We start from the raw sequence: 21,161 nt of genomic DNA, 5'->3' as shown, positions 1-21,161 counted from the left end.
GGTTGAACCCCACCCCCAGAGTCCAGGTGACTAATAATAAGAGCCAGATCTTAGATAGGGTAAGTGAAGATAAAGAGAACACCTTAAACAAACAAACAAAAAGTGACAGATTGGATGTGTGGTTGAGAAAGAAGCACTTCCCACTTTGGGTGATGGAATAATTTACCTTGAGAGAGAATAAAAAATAATGGAGAGAGTTGTTCATTGGGAAGAGATGAGGATAATTTGGCATTCCTCTCCATTTGAGATGCACTCCAGATTTTCAAATAGAGATAGATGCCAGGATAAGCTGACCTTGAGCTTAGATTTATAGAACACCAGATCCAGAAGAGAATTTAACATCCCTGAATCCAACTTAACATTGGGGGTTGTTAAGTAATGACCTATTTAACTGGAAAGGGGCAGAACCAGGATTAGAATTCACATCTGGTTATAACTTAGTATTCTTCCCAGAATACCACGTTCCTTGTGGTTCTCAACTTTTCACTGAAATTTTCAATATCATTAAGTCATATTTAATTAGAAGGAGAAGACATATAATTATGAAGTTCATGTTATGTTGATTCCTATCAGCTTCTGGGATTGGAACAGGTTTGTGTAGAGAAAAACAAGAAATCAAATTCAACATTCTTAAATGTATTTCTTAATGTGTATACTCACTTTTAGATTCTGTGGGGGCACCAAGTCTATCTATAGCTTTTTGGTGAGAATCTACCATGTATTTATACTTTACGCAGTAGGCGCAATGGGGATTTGATTGATTGGGAAATAGTTTATGAAGCTATGGATTATGAACATGTCCTGGAATGAGGCTGGTCTTGATTAGGGCTTTGCAAGTCACCATGAAATAAAATGCAGAAATGGGAATGAGCTCATTATCTTCTCAGGACAATGATGATATGAATTAGCTAGAAGAGGGGCTTGAGAGGGGTCAGATTTAGAGTCCCTTCAGTGATGTTTATTCATTTGTAAGTGACAGCCTCATGCCAGACATTGGTAATGCAAAGATAAACAGTTTTTATATGGGTTAAGTAACTCTTGATGAATGTTGAGGGAGAAGAAATGATGATAGAGGTACTTTCAGAAGCTGAAGCTGGGCTTGTGTGTCTGGATGGAGTGGAGGGGGGCAACTTAACCTAGCAGTCAGGAAAACCAGCTATGAAGCTACTTCACTGACCCAGATGGGAGGTACCAGGACCTCATTTCATGAAACTGACATGCAGTTCTATCTGTGGAAAGAGTATTCATCTGAGTGGGCTATGTAATTGCCAGTCCTATGATCTTTTCCCTTTGAAATTCCCATTTCATGCCTCTTTTCCATGTTTACCCACTAAGTACCTGGCTCAAGATTTGCTGCTGGCCTCCCTGATTTTCTGGGAAAGTGCCGAAAGACCAATCACTGATGCTGAAATAGCCAATTTCTTCCCCCATTGTGGAAAGCTGTGATCTTTCCCAGATGACAGCTGCAGAGAATCCTGCAAACATTTTATATAAGGGAAATGAAGTGGCAAATACAGAGAAACAGTACATTCACTGTAGGGGATGGCTTCTATGGATCATAAACCCGAGTTACTCTTACCCAGAATTAGAGACACAAGACGAAGCCCTATTTTTAAAAGTGTAGAATGAAGTGGCCACCGCTTGGTCTTTGCTAAAGGAAAAGAGTCAGGAAGAGAGCGACAGACAGGAAATGAGTGCTGGAAAATGGCTTGCATATTGCACAATCTCACACATTGTGGCAGCCCAGGTCTCCTGGTCCAAATGCATTTAGAGACTTCATGATAATGAAAAGCTGCAACACTCAGGGAACTGGCTCTAGAGTCAGCTCAGGACTTCTATCACAATCAATTTGGTCTACATAAGATTGAGTATGCCTGTTCGTTTTAGAATGAACCAGATATGAGCCAAGTGAGTGACTCTTCAGTACATAGCACAATGGTTTTCAGAGTATGGTCCCAGACCAGCATGGCCAACATTACCTAGAAATTTGTTAGAAATGTAAGCCCTCTCTCCTGCCCCGGACCTACTGAATCACGGACTCGGAGTGGAGCCCAACAATCTGTGGTTTACCGAGCTCTCCAATTAACTAGCGCATGCTAAAGTTTAATAGCCCTTGATCTAGAATTTGTTATTTTTCTTGGCTTTACTGTTGGCCAGTATGATCCTTGACCCCATTGATGGTTACTCAGTAGTTGAGATTGGCCCTTAAATAAGCCCCAAAATTATTTTTAACCGGAGAAATGTGGACAGTAGAGTGCATGAGATTTGAGACTATGTAGACAACTTACTGTCATTATAAACCTCTTTGTGTTTCAGTTTCTGTTGCAAAATATATAAGCATATCCATAAGCATAATACAAGTATAGTTAGGGCTTTTATAAATACTGTATTTTTAGAAGTACAAGAGACCCACTGAAATTTGAATATAAGACAAACACAAGTACATTTAGTATGTCTCAGACATGTTATAGAATATAGTTATTCTAAGAAAAGTGCTTGTTTTTCTGAATTATTATTAGTGTTTCTTTAAAGATTTTATTTATTTATTTATTTATTTATTTATTTATGAGAGAAAGAGACAGAGCCCAAGCAGGGAGAGCAGCAGGCAGAAGGAGAAACGGGCCCCCTGCAAGGAGCAAGGAGCAAGGAGCCTGATGTGGGACTCGATCTGAGGACCCTGGGATCATGACCAAAGGCAGACGCTTAACCAACCAAGCTACCCAGGCACCCCTATTATTAGTGTTTTATTTGAAAGCCAAATTTAGCTTGATATTTTAAACTTTTTATTTGCTAAATCTGCTTACGCTATTAATATTACCTACTGACTTCCTTGCAGTGGGACACGGGACAAGCCAGTTGAGGTGGGGATGACTTCCCAGAAGACAAGACGAACTTAAGTATTAAAAAGAAAATAGGATATAGCTAAAGGAAATAATGCATGTTAAGCACTGATCACAAAGTCTGTCTATATTTGTTAGAAATTTTTGTTGTTTGGGCACCTGGGTGGCTCAGTTAGTTAAGCATCTGCCTTCAACTCGAATCATGATCCCCAGGTCCTGGGATCTAGTTCCATATCGGTCTCCCTGCTCTGCAGCAGAGGATAAAATTAAAGGGGAATTACATTACTCGTCATCAAATAAGACCTACTGAAAGCCCTCTTTTTACATTTTTCTTCCTCCAAACCCCGTCATCTCATTTCTTCCTCCCTTTCTCATGGAAGATGTCAGAAACCCTTTCAGTATCCTGATTGTAGCCTCTTCCTTTCTCTTCCTACTATATGTTCTTTCTATAATCACTTCTTATCTTTCTTAGGCAAATCACTTACCCCTTTTTCATGACTACAATGTTTTACCCTTGTCTGGCACTATACTGAGGACTTCACATACATTATCCCATCTGATCCATGCAGCAATCTTTTCCCTGTTTCCAGATGAAGAAACTGAGACTGTGAGATGTCATGTGACTTACCCCAAGCCACACTGCTCTTAAGTTCTAGAGGGGGGCCAACATTCCAGGTGGATGGGGGTGTGCCAGGGCTCCCGGGCCTACGTTCTTAGATTCTTGGCTCTGATATAAGCCCATTCACCTGGCATGAAACCCAAAAGCAAAAATATGCTTTTTAAACCACCTGCAATCTCTATGTCCACAAAGAACTAGAGCTGAAACTTTGTTATTTTTTCTTTCAGTTAGTTTAAATGCATAATGAACAGGAATGTTTCCGTTGTAATACCAGCATTTGGTGATCATTTATAGTGAACCAATGCTTTAAAAAATGTACAAAATCACAAAGTTTATTTTCCAACAGAAAATACTTTGATACCTATGCAAGAATATATATTACATGTTCTTTTAAATTGTGTCTTCAAAGTGAAACAAATAATTTGTCAGGTATTATTTGACTTTTCAGTGATACTGTATCATGTTCCATAATACTTACTTGTTTAATGCAAAATTTAGAGGTGATTCTGTTGACATTTTAATGATAAAATGTCCTTTTTATTTCTAAGACATTTTCTGTAAGGAAAAAAACAGAATTCTAAAGAAAATGAGACAAGAAAAAGATTTCAATTAGACTTTTAATCTCTTAGAAAGTTCTATTTCACAAAATGAATATTGTAGACTTATATTTGAAACAGCAAGCACTGGAAAATGAAACCATCAACTTAGTTGCATGGCTAGAGGAGGAGATGTTTATATAAATGAATTTCTAATACATATCAAGAAAGCAATAAAGGCTGTACTTTTTATTGGGACATAGTATTACTTGAGTCAGAAGCTAGTGATATATTTATATGTTTCAAAATGAATGTGGTGGTGGCTTTACTCACAAAGGTTATCTACTAGTAGTGAAAGCAAATTAATTTTAAATAACTAAGAAAATAACTATGACCCTCTAGCCAGATGCTATTTCAAGTGAGTGCCCTACTTCAGCTTGATATTCTTTCCTTTATATTTGAGAATTTGAATATATAAACTCTGCCCCCATCTCTCTCTTTCTCTCTTTCTTTCTTTCTTTTTTTTAATTTAAAATGATCCGTTCTGAGGAACTCTGTATCAGCATATGCTTTAGAAAAAGGCCAAGTCAGGCTGGAATCATGTCCCTGCCCTCAACACCACTGTGACCTTGTCAGTAAATTTCATCATCTGTAGAATGAGAATCAGTGTTTCAGAAATGGGGGGAGGGGGGATTTAAGTGCCAGTGAATAAATGAAGTGGGTAGACCGATACGGCACATAGCCAGCCCTCTTAAATTTTCCATTTCCATCCTGTTCACCTTCCAGTACGTCCTTGAGCACAGCATCTTTGACTCATCTTTGATCAATAGCTACAGCTCTCGAATGTACTGTACTCTATAGTCCACACACACACACACATCCAGATGCATTGCCTGTCTGCTTACGCCTCTCATGAACTCTGGGCACACTTACTCTCTTTTCATGGGGGAGTGAGGTTCAAAGAGATGAAGTGACTTGACCGTGGTCACGCAGCTGGGACTCCAGTCCAAGTGTCCTGAAGGCTATTCCAGTGCTTTTTTCACTGAGCTAAAGTTGCCTATTTCCTCCACATGTTCAGGAAAAAACGTGATTTAGGCTGCGATGTCCTCATCCCTGCAATTGACAATTAAGGATTCCACTGTATACAAAAGGAAAAATTTAGTACAGTTTGACTAGATACAGCATCCAGAATTTTTTTTTAAATGTCAGCCACTCCCTTCAATGGAAAGCAGTGTTTTAAGATATGATTAATATTCTGAGCATAGGGCGACAGTAAACACTATGTGTTTGCATTATCATGAGATGACAAAATTACCCACTCTCAAAGGACCAGCTGCTGCAGGGCGGCTGGCACCCGTGTTGCCTACATTTTCAAAACTATTTTAATTGGTAATTTTCCATGGGTCTTTTTAGGGTTTGGTTTTTTTTTTTTTTTTTTTTGGTCATTCAGAGAGGAAGTGTATGTGTAAACCTAATAAAGCCAAAGCATGTGTTATGATGAAATGACATCATTGAATCTTAATAAGTGAAATTCGGAAATTCAGAATTTTGAAGCTAATCAGCATTCTCATTGAGACAAGAGTGTCTATTAACTCAGCTCCCCAAACAGGTACAGAGAAGTTATGGGGGAAAAAATGGTAGAAAAATTCTTCCTATGCTTTTTGTACAATATCTTCACTACCATGTTATAAGTTTGAATTGATGTGTACAGTGTATGTGAAACTGTTTGCAACATTTAGATGTATGTGATCCCTAAGAGGAGAGTGCCCAGCTTTGGAAGTTGAAAGACCTATCCAATTGGATATATGATTGGAAATAATATGATTGGAAGATCATATCCAATTTCTACCCAAATTTCTGACAGCTTTAGACAAAGAACTTGATCACTTGGAATAATTCTCATTTCTGTAATGTGGATAATAACTTATTCACAAGATTATGGAAAGTATCTAATGGTTAAAATATTATAAATCAAAAATTTTTCACTGCTACCATTTATTAGGTGCTTAATACATACCAGACTCCTTGCTAAAGATTTACATGTACATTATCTTATTTAATATTCCCCATAAGTCTTTATTGCAGACGTTAGTATTGTATCTATTTATAGATGGGAACACAGAGGCTAAGAAGCTAATTATCAGTGTTTACCAACTTAGGAAATGGAAGGCCTGGTCATTGAACTTAGGCTTATTATTTCATTCATTAAAAAATATTTGCTAAGGAGTAATTGTCCTGAGCAAATCAGGCACTGTTGGGGAGAAGGAAATGGGGAATGGAAGATAAAAAAACAACCAGTCATGTTCACTTTACTCTGTGTGGAGAATGCATTAAATGTTGACAAGAGAGGGTGCAGGGGGAGTAGGTAGAAGGCTGTAGAAATAATCCAGGTGGGAGAGGACGTTGACGTCAACCAGGATGGTAGCAGTGCAGATTAAGAAATGTGGACAGATTGCGGATAGACTGCAGGTAGAGACAAATATGTGGTAGTGGGATGAGGAAGTCAAGCAAGGGTAGCCCCTTATTTCTTACTCTGAGCAAAATACTGAACAATATGGGCAATATTAGAGTGCATATTCAGAATAAAAGAAGGAAATTGTTCTAGTCTCAAGTTTCATACTTTTAACCATTATTAAAGTTTTTACTAATTATCACGAACATAAGAGATTTGAAGTCTATTGCTACATAAATATATATTACCTGGACAGTTTTATAGAAAAGTCAGATGATCCCTCCTGAAGAGAAAATGTCCAAAATTATGTTACCATAATTCTTGGTTTTCAAAGTAAATACCTAAGCCAAAGATTACCTGAAATTTTCTTTGAATTTTGTGAAATCTGAACTTCAATATCTATAATACTGTGATATGAATTTGAGGGGGAAAGGGAAAACAAAACAAAACAAAATACGGGAAGACAGTTTACCAGAAAGCTAACACATTTATTTTAGATGATTAGGTCGTGTATATTTTTTCTTTCTGCATGGTGACATTTTTCAGATTTTCTAAAATGACCATATATTACCTTTATAAGTAGCAAATTAAAAATTCAAGAAAATTCATCTATAAGGTTACATTTGTGATGTCTGTATAATCCATAGTAAGTTCTGAGAACCACTGCAATCATAACCCTCAGTCAAACCAGTTAGAAACAACAATATGGGAAGCCTGGGTGGCTCAGTTGGTTGAGTGGCTGCCTTGGGCTCAGGTCATGATCCTCGGGTCCTTGGATCAAGTCCCACATCAGGCTTCCTGCTCAGCGGGGAACCTGCTTCTCCCTCTGCCTCCCATGCCTTCTGGTTGTGTTTTCACTCTCTCTCTGACAAATAAATAAATAAAACCTTTTTTAAAAAAATTATGTAACTAACAGCGGCCTCAAAATGTGCAGCAGTCCTCCGAACTTACAGCGTGTACCACACGCTTCCTGTCCCAGGGAACCCGAGTGCCAGAGGGGCCTGACCAGTAGTGCAAGTCCATTCGGAAAGGCTGGGAAGGCTGGGGAGTTCAAGGTTTCCTTCGTTTGAATTGCTTCTTCAAATAGAAACATTTTAAAATTGCTTCTACTCTTTGCTTCCTCGCTTCTTCAGGTTCACTAGCAATGATAACATACTTTAAGAAATCTTCCCAGTCACCCTCACTTTTTCTTCTTTCCCTGTCTTCCAGGGTCAATGATTGTATCTTGCGGGTGAATGAGGTCGACGTGTCAGAGGTTTCCCACAGTAAAGCCGTGGAAGCTCTCAAAGAAGCAGGGTCTATCGTTCGCCTGTATGTGCGCAGAAGACGACCCATTCTGGAGACTGTTGTGGAGATCAAACTGTTCAAAGGACCTAAAGGTAATAAAACCATAAACGACTCACGATGAGACATCTGTGACAAACCATTTGGCCAAAATGGATATGCCATAATCCACCGACAGCATACTCTCTTCTCTTAGTTTCTGACATTCAGTCCTCACCTAGAGATCTGAAATGGTGCAGTAGTGGTTTTTACAGAGGTCAAGGAAATCAATACTCTAAATAGGAGCTCACAGAAAGAAAAGGACAGATTTATATAGGAATGTCCTTATAAGCAGTGTTTTTATAAACCATTGGCATTTTCTATAAATTTTTAATTTTACTGTATCATTGTGACTTGGCTGGCACATACATTCCTTCTCATTTTTAAGATCTAAATGGTGACTCTTCATTTAGTAAAACAGTAATATGAATGATAATAATTAAACTAGTCTATTTCAAAATAACAGTTATTGTATTTTTATAATACTGTTGTGATTTGTTTTGATTTGTAATACTCTCATGTGTTACACCCAACAAGTACCACATAATATTTTGTACTTGCTACAGTCAAAAATAGAAAAAATAGAATAGAAAATATTTATTTTTTCTAAATTTAATTTATTTTTTCTAAATGCAAATCTCTCTCTTTTTTTTTTTTAAAGATTTTATTTATTTATTTGACAAAGGGAGAGAGATCACAAGTAGACAGAGAGGCAGGCAGAGAGAGAAGGGGAAGCAGGCTCCCTGCCGAGCAGAGAACCCCTTGTGCGGCTCAATCCCAGGACCCTGAGATCATGACCTGAGCTGAAGGCAGAGGCTTAACCCACTGAGCCACCCAGGCACCTCTAAATGCTTGCAGATCTCTTGAGTAATTGCAGTTACTCTGGGGACTCACACGAACAGTGAGATGAATTATTACACTAATTTTTAAGAACAGTCATTTGGGCTGTGCTCTTCAGAATGAAGACATTTAATATTAGCTTAAAAGTATTTCAAATATTTTAAGAAAAATCCAGTAATTGGCTTAACAGTTTTTTAAATATTTTTAGAAGATTATGATGAGATAGTTACTGTATTATTTGAGTAAATCATTTCTTTCCCTTAAAATCTACTTAATCTCTAATGCTAGATGGGATTAAAAAGGAAGTTAAGTACACTGCCTTCTCTACGAGGCCGTAGTGGCTGGTATTTAAGATCTCAGACCCAGGAGTCAGACAGGACTGAGTTTAAAAGCCTGATTCAGCCATTTACCAGCAGAGTGATATTGGTTGGACCAATCCCCTCATTATTAAATGGGGATCATAATGGTAGTATCTGTCCCACAGGGTTTATGAAAATTAAACATTTAACTAAATCTTGCTGCTTAAAAGTGTAGCCTCCAGAGCTAAACTGCTACCTCTGCAGCATACTAGCTGTTTGAACTTGAGCAAATTGCTTAACCTCTCTGAGACTTAATTTTCTCATCTACAAAATGCAGATAATAATAGCAGTTGCCCCTAGAAATGTGAGGATTAGATGAGCCACTTCACTAAACTAATTAGAACAGTGGCTGGCCCTAATTGACTCCCAAACGAATATTACCTGTATATACATGTTATTTGTAGCATGTTTTACTACAAATAGCTTCTCAAACTTTGCTACAATTGCTTGGTAATGTAATGAAAATATACAAAGATGCCCCGTGGGCTAAATTCAAATGGATTAAAATCACATATTTAAATCTGGAGGAAAAAAGAAGAAGTAAAGTATTTGCATACCACAATGTCTGGTAGTATGAAAGGAAAGACTTTCTAACCTCTACACATTTACTAAAACCATATTTGCAAGGTGCTCTAAAGATAAACAATTTGAGCATCACACGATTTCGATGAAAAATATATGCTATTTACAAATAGCAAGTAGGTATTTCTACAATTCAATTAATGGTGATTATTCAGCACCGCCCTAAACCAAACACCAGTTTGAAGCACTCAGCAAAGCATTAGCATCTATTAGCAGGCCTCCTGCTAGCTGAGTCACTAGCTAGCTCCCTGACTCTAGCTGCTCATCAGAGCACTTCAAGGTTCTTGTGAATCCATAGCCAAAACTCCTTAATTTTAGCAGGAACAGTTTTGGGGGATCTTTGATGCCAGGGTCCCCTCAGGCTGGTTTATTTCAGTCTCAACTGTTGTCTTTTTTGAGCAGAGAGTAGGACAGGAATTGCCATAGGACATAAAAAGCGGGAAGTGGGGACAGGTGAGTGTAATCCAACAAGAATACCCTGGCAATAACCCAAAAGTACATGGCAGATGACTGATAGCTTTGGTTTACTGAGGCATGAAGAATCAGGAGATTATTAGAATTTAACCTTACCTCACAGGAAGCAGGGTCCTGCCATATCCCTAAAGAGGGGTGTGGGCCTGTTAGTCCTGTTGGGATTACGTTGCGTCAATCATACATTTTTATACTGTCACCATCCAAAGGTCACTGACAGCGATTTGTTTTTCCATGAGTTTATTGAGACACAAGGAAAGAAAAGGTGTTAGTCATTGTTTAAATTCCTAATGCATTTCCCAGTGCGCCTTAAACATGGGAAGTGCTGAATTAGTAAATTGAATAAAAATTAGATTCTGCACTAAATATGACGGTACCGTACAATGTTAACTTTACTTAGCACCTCTTAATTTGTAGTTTTTGAATGGCAAGATATTTAAAATAAATTTCTTGGGATGCCGGGGTGACTCAATCAGTAAGCATCTGCCTTCAGCTCAGTTCATGATCCCAGGGTCCTGGAATCAAGGCCCACATAGGGCTCTTTGCTCAGCGGGGAGCCTGCTTCTCCCTCTGCCTGCAGCTCCTCCTGCTTGTGCTCACTTGCTTTCTCTTTCTCTGGAAAACAACCAAACAAATAAGTGGGTAAATAAAGTCTTTTAAAAAATTAAAGAAATTTCTACCAATGTTTAGCTCCTACTGTGGAAACTGTCATGTACCGGGGAGGATAAAGATGAATCAGATGTGATTTTAATGGAAGAATCAGAAAGTTCTCATGGGCAAGAAAAACATAAAGTCAACTAACTTCAGTGCATGGCAAAACAAAATCAGCTCTGTGATGGAATATGTGTCATGATTCATCTTGACCAGGAAAGCCAAAATGCTCCAGAACATTTAAAATTTTAGCATATACTCACAGGTCCTTATGGACCCTTTGTTGAGCACGTGGGCATTCTCTATAGTCCATCAACTCTCTAGCCAACTGAGCTAACTAACCTCGATTATGCGTGTGCAATACAGAGCTAACTGGATGTCTTCATCAATTTAGTCCTTCCATGATTCAAGGAATATTAAGTATTTATTATGTTCCTGGCACAGAGGCTGACAATGGAGATTCATGGAAAAAGAAGAAAGAGTTCTTGCTCAAGGAGATGATAGCGTAATGTAGAAAATACCCATGATGTATACTGGGAAACATGCTAGCTAGAATGAGCATAAAAGATTATAAAGTGGCTAATCAAATAGAGGGTCAAAGAAGACTTCTTTAAGGACGTGCCACTTAAGCTAAACCTTAAAAGAAAAAGAAAAATAGAAGTAAAGTAGATAAAGGGTAGAGAAGAGCATCCAGACAGAAGTAAAAGCATGTGTGTATAAAGGCCCTAAAGTAGAAAAGATCTAGATAAGGAGTCGATTGTGACTGGTGTTTAATGAGAGGATAGTGAATGACATGAAATGATACTGTCACGGTAAGTGGTACCCGATCACCCAAAGCCTTGTTGACCACATTTAAAGATATGATATTTTATTTCAAGATAAAGCAGCAAGAAGTTATTGCAAAATTTTCAGCATGGGAGTGACATGATCAAAATAGTCATTTTCAAAAGATCATTTGGTTGCTATGAAGAAAATGCATTGAAAGGGTGTGAGTGGGAGCAGAGATCAGTTAGGGGTTACTTGCAGAAGGTCAAGAAAAATGGATGGAGTCCAGCTAAATGTCAGAAATATAATTTTTTAAAAGATCTTATTTATTTATTTGTCAGAGAGAGAGAGAGAGAGAAAGAGCACAAGCAGGGGGGAGCTGCAGGCAGTGGGAGAAGCAGCTTCCTTGCTGAGCAAAGAGCCCTACGTAGGACTCAATCCCAAGAGCCCGGGATCATGACCTGAAGCAAAGGCAGACGCTTAACTGACTGAGCCACCCAAGCATCCCTCAGAGATATAATTGATGCCACTTATTGATCTTGATGGGGACTATGTCCAAGGATAAGGCCCAGTTTTCTAATGGAGCAATTGAATGTGTTAGGATACCATCTATGAGACTGGGAAGGCTGGGGAGGAGCCCCTGTGGGGAGATTAGGAATTCGCTTTTGCACATGTTGAAAGATTGTGATGCATTTGAAAAGGGTTTCCAGGAGGCAGAACTGGAAGATATCTGTCTGCAATTCCAGTCAAGGTAATATTCTGAATTTACCCTATATTTTGTCAAATATCTGGAATTGGTTAAATACTGAATATTGACTCTCTCTTCAAAAAATGTTTAATGTAAAGATGGTGAATATGGCTATATTAGGTATTTTGAACAGTTATAATAAAAATAAGAATCTATTTTTGTAGATATTCTTAATGCCCAGACTATTTTTATTTTGGGATTCTTTTTGTTTTGTTTATTTATGGTTTTTTTCCCTGGTTATATAGATGACAGTTTTAAAAGATCCTTGAAAAATAATTTGTGATAGAATTAAATATATAGTTTTCTAATTCTATACCCTTATGTTTATTCCATAATTGTACAAAGTACTAATTCCAAAATGACCTTCAGTATATGTGATTCTGTCTCTGTAGCAGTGCTGATCTTCCCAATATTCAACTAGAATCATCTGGCTGGTGATTTATGACCCCATATTTCACTAATAAATATTTGGGAAATAGCCACAAATAATTTAGAATTTCTTTCCTTAACAGTATGTAAAAATTTCCCTAAGCTCACAGTTATAGATTTGGTTGTTGCAAGCAGCTGGGGTGTCTGTTTGTGGACAGTTTAGGAGGAAAAAAAAGGGTAATCATGTATAGGAAGTGGTGTTTAGGCAAATTCATTTAAATTTGCCAAACAACCAAAAATACACAAGGAAGAAAATCTGAAGTGGGCATGTGGTTCCCCAGGAAGTTGGTTTACAACAAAAGTCTTTCTAGCGACTTTCCTAAGAACACACTAAGTCATAATTTCTAAGAAGTTATATGATTAAACACATGCAGCCTTGTTCCTATGGCCTGAGCCAAGGAAGTCAAAACCTATATAAGCAATGAGATGTCTTTTTAAAGATGTTCTTGTTGCTTAAGGATTATACAACTAGGTTAAGGCCAAGCTCTACAACTGAAAAATGTTCAGGCCATAACTTTGTTAATATCCCAAAGTAGACTTGCTTGTGGCTTTCATTTAGCCAGTTTATTAAATCTGAAGTAGTGATAAAGTCCATCTAGCAAAACATTTCTACAATTCTTCATTATATACAAAACGTATTTTTAATGTTTAAAATGTTTCAATTTTTCACACTCGCACATATGTGTTGCACTTTCATAGGTCTGTAATAGTGCAAATTGAAAATGCTGGGATGATTATTATTCCCAAATAAGTAAAACACCCCGGCCATAAGAGTCATTACACTAATGGCTACTTATAATGTGTATACTTCAGTGATTGGAAAAGCCAGATGTGTAACGGGGAGGTTCCCGGGCATCTTTGAGTAAATGTGGGTCCCAAAACATGTGTCTTAACTTCTCTGTGTCTCAACCTTCCTCATCTGCAAAATTGACAGGACCTGATTATCTAATATATAAGTTTATCTGCAGGATAGCAATTGTAAATTTTAAGTACATATTTATACTATTTTTAGTCTTTTTATTATCATAATTTGCTACAATTTGATTTTAAAAAGCAGCAAAGCCCATACTCATCCCAGTGCTTTCTTTTCTTTTTTTTTAATTTAAATTCATTTAGCCAAAATGTAGTACATTCTTAGTTTTTAGTGTTGTTCAATGATTCATTAGTTGTGTATCACACCCAGTGCTCATCACATCTCCAGTGCTTTAAAAGGGCCTCTTCTAGTATTTTATACAATCTTGTTTTTTAGTATTATTTGTTGATTATTATTTGTTGACTATTTATTAAAATAAAAAGTTAATTAAAATGTTTTAATATTCAGCATTTCCAGATGAAGCAAATATATTTAGATATGTACAAATATATACATATATATTTATATTTGCATGTTAACCCAGATTCTTTTCTTTCAATTTAATTTTATTTTTTCAATGTTCCAAGGTTCATTGTTTATGTGCCACATGCAGTGCTCCATGCAATCCGTACCCTCCTTAATACCCAGCATTGGAATCAGCCATCCCCTTACCCTCCTCCTTTCCAAAACTCTCAATTTGTTTCTCAGAGTCCACAGTCTCTCATGGGTCATCTACCTCTCTGATTTCCCCCAATTCACTTTTCCTTTCCTTCTTCTAATGTCCTCCATGTTATTCCTTATGCTTCACAAGTAAGTGAAACCATATGATAATTGACTTTCTCTGTTTGACTTATTTCACTCAGCATAATCTTTTTCAGTCCCATCATGTTGATACAAATGTTGGGTATTCATCTTTTCTGATGGAGGCATAATATTCCATCAGAATATGGATGGACCATATATGGACCATATCTTTATCCATTTTTCTGTTGAAGGGCATCTTTGCTCTATCCATAGTTTGGCTAATGTGGCCATTGCTGCTGTGAACACTGTGGTACAAATGGCCCTTCTGTTCACTATGTCTATATCTTTGGGGTAAATACCCAGCAGTGCAATTGCAGGGTCCTAGGGTAACTCTACTTTTAATTTCTTGAGGAATCTCCACACTGTTTTCCAAAGTGGCTGTACCAACTTGTATTCCCACTAACAGTGTAATAGGGTTCCCCTTTCTCCACATCCTCTCCAACGACCATTGTTTCCTGTCTTGTTAATTTTGGCCATTCTAACTGGTGTAAGGTGGTATCTCAATGTGGTTTTAATTTGAATCTCCCTGATGGCTAGTGATGATGAACATTTTTTCATGTGTCTGATAGCCATTTGTATGTCTTCTTTGGAGAAGTGTCTCTTCATGTCTTTTTCCTAGTTTTTGACATGATTATGTGTTTTGGGGGTGTTGAGTTTGAGGAGTTCTTTATAGATCTTGGGTATCAGCCCTTTGTCTGTAGTGTCATTTGTGAATATCTTCTCCCATTCCGTGGGTTGCCTCTGTACAGAAGCTTTTGATCTTGATGAGGTCCCAAAAGTTCATTTTCGCTTTTGTTTCTTTTGCCTTTGGAGACATGTCTTGAAAGAAGTTGCTGTGGCTGATGTCAAAGAGGTTATTGCCGATGTTCTCTTGGACTTTGATGGATTCCTGCCTCACGCTGAGGTCTTTTATCCATTTCGAGTTTATCTTTGTGTATGTTAGCCCAGATTCCTGTATGCATATACATACATACACACACAAAACATATTGGCATTAGTATATATACATGCACATATATTGTATATGCAATTGAGTTCTCTCTGGCTCTAGTCAAATTTATTTCTAACAGTGTCTGAGTTATGATGTGGCATATGAATCTGTTTCATGAAAATGTGCATATATGTTTGTATGTATGTATTTTTCCCTAGTTTTCCTCATATGGGCAAACATTTCAGTAGACTCCATGTGCAGAAATAGCTCCAAGCATGTTGAAAACTGACCTCATGATGTCCCCTTAGTACCACCTTCCACCACAGGTGCTTCACCAGTGTAATCTCCTGCTCTGACCTCTCCAGTTCAGTTAAAGTTTATCCTAGTCACCAAATTAAAAAGCTGAGTCTTTTTATTTTGATTCTTCTGTCTTCCCTACTGCTTTTATTAAGTCAGGCATCATGTCCTTTGGAAGTTACCTCCACCACAATTAATCTTCTCTTTAAAATCTTCGCTGCCATTACTGTGAGGTCCATATCTGCCATTTTGTCTTGTCTGAGCTACTGCAATAGACCATTGCCAATCTCTCCTTCCCTGCTTATATGCTCCTCCTTGATAAATTTTGCAAAAATCACAGCTCTGTGCATTGTTTTCCCCTGTTCAGGAGTCTCCAGGGGGTTCTTCATTGCCATTAGGTAAAAATCTAAATCCCTTGCCATGGCATTTCATGACCCCTATGATCTCCCTCTCCTCCACGGACAAAATTCCATCTCAGCCTTCTCTTCTGTCTTCTCTCCTTCATGCATCTCCACATGCAGGGAAGCCAGACTCTGTAAAATTTCTTAAACACATACTCTCCTGCCCTTAGGACTTTGCTCATCCCATTCCCATCTTTGGAATGCCTTTCTTTACCACTGTGACCACTGCCTGTCAGAATCATATCCATCCCCCAAAAGCCAAGCCGGTTCAGTTTTATCTCCTCACCGAATTGTCAGAGACTGATCAAATTAGAAGTAATCTTTCACTTCGAAGGACTTCAGAAGTGCTTTATTACTTTCTCTCTGCTCATGCTTTTATTACCTTGTGATTCAAGCAACCCATAGGGTGTAGGAAGGATAGATATCAGCAGCCTAAGTTAAGAAGATGAACGAGCCGCTTATTCTCACACTTAAGATACTGAGTTTATGATTTCTGCCCTGACCTGTGCAAATTAGAAGCATTTGATGAATGCTGAAAATACAAGCCCTAGATATAGTCTGTACCAGACTCTGAGCAGTAAGTGGAGGAGAGTTCAAGACAGATCATGACCATTACCGCAGTATGGAAAGCAGAAAAAGGAATGGCCAAGATGTAAGATGCATGATTTTATGGCCAGGAATAAAACCCTTGCATTGTCCCTCCCTTTTTTAAAATTTTATGGTAACTATCTGTTCAAGAGATTGGGATGAAACAGTATTTGAAGCATCTAACACTTTGCTTAAAAGGCTGATTTATCAAAAACCAGTTTCCAAGTTATTGAGGATTTTTATTTTATTTTTTCTTAATAGCCTACTTGACAGATTTATTGTCCAGCTTAGTTAAAGATTAATGTGGCACACATCCGGTATTATAGACAGAGGATTTCTCAGGTATCTAACTTGAATGAAGTTTATGACTTGTCTCTATCTGCATTCTCAATTTTTTTTTTTTCCTAATCTGTCCTTGTTCCACCATCTACTCTTCTCTCTCTGACACTAATGGGACTGGAGGGAACTTCCTCAGAGTTGATGTGAGACACTCATCTGACAGTTTTCAGAGATGGTTCCTTGGTAAATTACTCTACAACTTGAATTTTGGCATCTAGGCCTAAAGCAAACAATAATGTTCTGTGAACATTTGAATATACTAAGATTTTAATTGAAAATTAAATGTATCCTCCTTCCACATACTGCAGAGATTGCCAGCCCTGAAACCATTCTTTTTATTCCCTTTGTCCGTGGATAGCTTTGCTGAGGGCGTTCTCTAACAAGCTGGGCTACTGTCACTTGACCATGGTAAGTCAGAAGTGTTTAAGAGAGCAAAGTTTTCAGATGTCCACATTCAGCTGTTCATACCTAAGCATTTCACCAGGTCCGTGGATCAAAACTGAACATGAAGATTATGCAACTGCTTTTATTACTGGCATCCAACCATGCACTCCATCGAGGGGCATCACACATTCCCCCCCTTTCTTGCCATGGGGTAAATTATAACATGTATTCATTTTGAATGCATATGCAAGTGTGTCCCTGAATGCAAGGCACAGCTTACTCTCTCTTTAGGCCCATGTCCTGGGCTCCGAGTTCTAAGTGGCAGGTAGGCCTATCTGTGGTGAAGGACCGTTCTGAATGATGGTTTGATTCTTAATAATCACAAATGGCAAATTCAGCTGTTTGGCATGAGGTCTCAAATCAGAACATTTTCCTTTTAGAGCTAAAATTTTTCTGTCCTTTTGAATTACCAGAATTGTTCCCTTGAGTACACAGGGGAATTTGCTTGACTGCATGTGCAGTGAAACCTCTTACTGAAGCATAATATTCAGAGTCAAAAAGAAAATGCCTGTTGTATCAAGCCAGAGAACCAGTCTTCTTGGAAATACATTGTGCCTCAGTCACCACTCCCTGTCCCCCAAAAGAATAAATCCTTTTTTAAAATTGGACAAAGGACAACACATTGGATGAGTTCACCTTGCTCTGAGGAACTTTCTATAGAATTTCTTGAATAGGTACATGGTTAGTCCTTGATTATTTCTGGGTAAAAGATATATCCTTTGGATTGTAGGGCTCTTTCTCTGAGCTAGTATTTGGTCAGTCTTCATAAAGATATCCGTAAAAAGCTTTCTCCTGTAATCTTGCAGCAAGTTATTTGTTCCTGAAAAACAAACTACAGACATGGCCACTGTAATCGCTCTGTTGTGTACGTTCTACATTATTGGGGAGTAAAACAACTGACTACATTTGCTAAATCATTTTGGAAATTAAGGAATGATGCCACTCCTCTCATTTGCGTTTTCAGGCTAACATGTGGCTATTGTTTCTTTCCTTAGTTTATTTCTTAGCTGTGTAGAGCTAGCTCATAACTTTTAATGGAATTTGTGATTAATGTCTCCTTAACAAATCTTTAAAGTCAAAATTATTTTACCATGAAAGCTTCAGATTGCAAAAATGCATTGTAGTAGATAGGTTTGATTTGATTTGACATTTTTTGATTTTTTTTTGACATTTATAAAACAAAAGTTTTATAATTCACACAGCAAACAATGTTTACCTAACTATAAATACTTGCTGAGGTAAATACCTGTATAGCATTTCCTTAAGTTTTAAAAGGAAATGTGTTGCCATGGTAAATACTGTGACTATAAATCTTTCCATTTTATGACCAGTAGCAAAGCAATTTTATTAGGCTTTGGACGTACCTTAGTTAAAGTCCTTCCTTTACCTAACTATTAAATGGGAATAATATTAAGATGCTGCCTTGGTTTTCATGAGAATTTAATGAAGTCCCAGGTACATGTTAGTGCCCAAAAAGTTTAATATATTCCTTTTCATTGTCTACACTTTAAAGAAGCAAACACATGCAGAAAATAATCATCCATTCAATCAATAAATATTTTATTTCAAAAACATTTATTAAGCCAGGCAGTTCAAAGTACAAAAACAAAAGAATATCAATAAAGAAGTGTTGGCTTTTCTCCCAATATCTTCTTAAAATACAGGCATTAATCTAGACTAAAATAACATAGTCCTCTTTTGACTAGGAGGAGCTTCATGCTAAATTTATTGCAGTCCCCTAACTAAATCCATTCTGGTTCCCTAACTCATCAACCAACATACATTAAATTCTTCTCCTCCTATGGAACATTGAGATCCAATAAAATTAAAGATTGTGGTATTTTTTTATTCATGAACCATGACTTCAGGGGCCATTAGCTCTCAGTCAAAAGCCTTGTGCTACACGGACTTCGTCCCTGAGTGTAATCCAATTGCAGCTGGATACCTTGGACACTTTATCCATTACAGGAAAGTTAATAAGGGAGATAAAATCTCTGATTGTAAACTCCATAAAAAATGGCAACTTGGGGATTTGTAAACATGAAATATGTTATGGGTTTGCCAGTTATGAGGTCCTACCAAAAACCCACTGAAAGTTGGAAATTTCCACAATAAAGATGATCTTAGGAAAAGCTGAGAATTATCAGTAAAGGCTAAAAAGAGAGCAGTTAAGAAAAAGGAAAAAGTAAAAATAAGAAAGAAAACAAACAAGGCATATTTATTTAGGCAAGTCAGTCCTGATCGTCGTGAATGAAGAAAGCATAGAGAGTTTGTTCAGTATACACATTAATCTAAGGAAGAAGGACTTCAAGAGTTGCTTCCAAGGAACCCAAAAATATTTGCTGAATGTCCGTGAGCAGCTAAGTCATATGGGAAAATTTAGCCTTCATAGACCCACTCATTTGAATAAACTGAATGTGGTACCTACCAGTTGTTTAAAATCATAATAATGCTGATGTGCAAGAATTCTTACGTGTCAAATATTCTAATCTCTCAAAATGCACACACTAATTTATGTATTTGACAGAACTGTAACAAACACCTTTACTCATGCCAGTTACAAGTTGGAGATAAAGAGAGACATGGTATGCCCTCAAGGGAGAGAGTGGTCTCACTATAGTGTGTGGAGTGTACATGAACGTAATAATTCTAGTACCACCAAATAAATACAGATACAGGTTTTTAAAAGGACTTCAATTTCTGCTTCAGTGCTCTGGGAAGAAGCAGCTTTCAACACTGGTGACAGCTGTTCCCTTGAGAGACTGCCCCATTCACTGGATTTCCCCCCTTCCCAAAGTTGAGCTGAAAGCAGGAGTTCCTTTGAAGCTATCTATTAATGTCGTTCTTGCCCTCTCCAGCTACAATGGACAACTCTTCATAGGACAGCCCCTCATTCATTTGTAGGACACTGTCAAGTCTCCATTTAAACCTCTCCTTTAGACTAAAGAATCATCATATATTAACCATTCCTGATTCATCATATTTTCAGACCTTCTATTTTACTGTTTCTATTCTATGAATTTTCTCCATTTTGGCAATATCCCTCCTAATAAAAATATACAGAGATCCCTTGATATGTCTGTAAGTACAAACCACATAAATAGAGTTTTGTATATGAACACCATACTTTAATATAATATAAAACTGTATTAGCTTTGTTTTTAAGACCCCTTTTGTTGGTTCTATCCAAATTACATATTTATATATGTAAATATCTCATATGAACTACTGACTTTTATATATATTACATTCTGTCTTACAACAATTGACTTTTGATGTCCATTTATAAATTTCCACTTATCTCTATTAAATATAAGACTATTGAATTGAGCCTAGCATCCAGACCTACTGGTATCATTCTTGATAGTAATTTAACCATTCCTCATATTACCCATCCTTTATTCACTTGTGTCCATTACAAGTGACCTAAAGGCAGACAGATGATAGAATAATTAGAAACAGGATGGAATTGGTCAGGGATACATGTTTCCCAGTTAACATAGATATGAAAGTGAATCCCACAGATATAAGAAAAGACTGAGCAAAAACATAACAAAGATAAAAAGAATGCCTATTATTTTGAGTCATTATATTGTACACCTGAAACTAATATAATACTGATGTTAATTATACTTCAAAATAATAATAAAAATAATAACAATAGTGTCTATAGGCAAAGTTTTCCATGAAGCAGATTATATGTATTCCTAAAGAAATAGTTTCCAGGTTATAAGGACAGAGTAATCTTATCTGCTCACAGAAATTCTCTCCTCCAATAACACAAAATGAACAACCCATAAGGGAAATGACTGATAACAACATCAAAATTTTTTTCTAATAGTGATATATTGCATGGAGCACTGGGTGTGGTGCATAAACAATGAATTCT

General features: G+C 37.3%; 1 protein-coding gene across 13 annotated transcripts in view; it reads left to right on the top strand.

Annotated features, from left to right (window-relative positions):
• DLG2 (discs large MAGUK scaffold protein 2) overlaps nucleotides 1-21,161 on the top strand; it is a 1,573,258-nt gene that overhangs the window by 1,011,874 nt on the left and 540,223 nt on the right. For all 13 annotated transcript variants that reach the window (XM_046015622.1, XM_046015636.1, XM_046015625.1 and 10 more), the window contains one exon: nucleotides 7,657-7,826. In XM_046015622.1, coding sequence (XP_045871578.1) covers nucleotides 7,657-7,826 — 170 coding nt within the window. The remainder of the gene's footprint in view (nucleotides 1-7,656; nucleotides 7,827-21,161) is intronic.

The sequence above is a fragment of the Meles meles genome, chromosome 8 (assembly GCF_922984935.1).
Source record: "Meles meles chromosome 8, mMelMel3.1 paternal haplotype, whole genome shotgun sequence".
Taxonomy (NCBI): Eukaryota; Metazoa; Chordata; class Mammalia; order Carnivora; family Mustelidae; genus Meles; species Meles meles.
The sequence above is the reverse complement of the archived record's forward strand: the minus strand, read 5'-3'. Positions and strand labels throughout refer to the sequence as shown.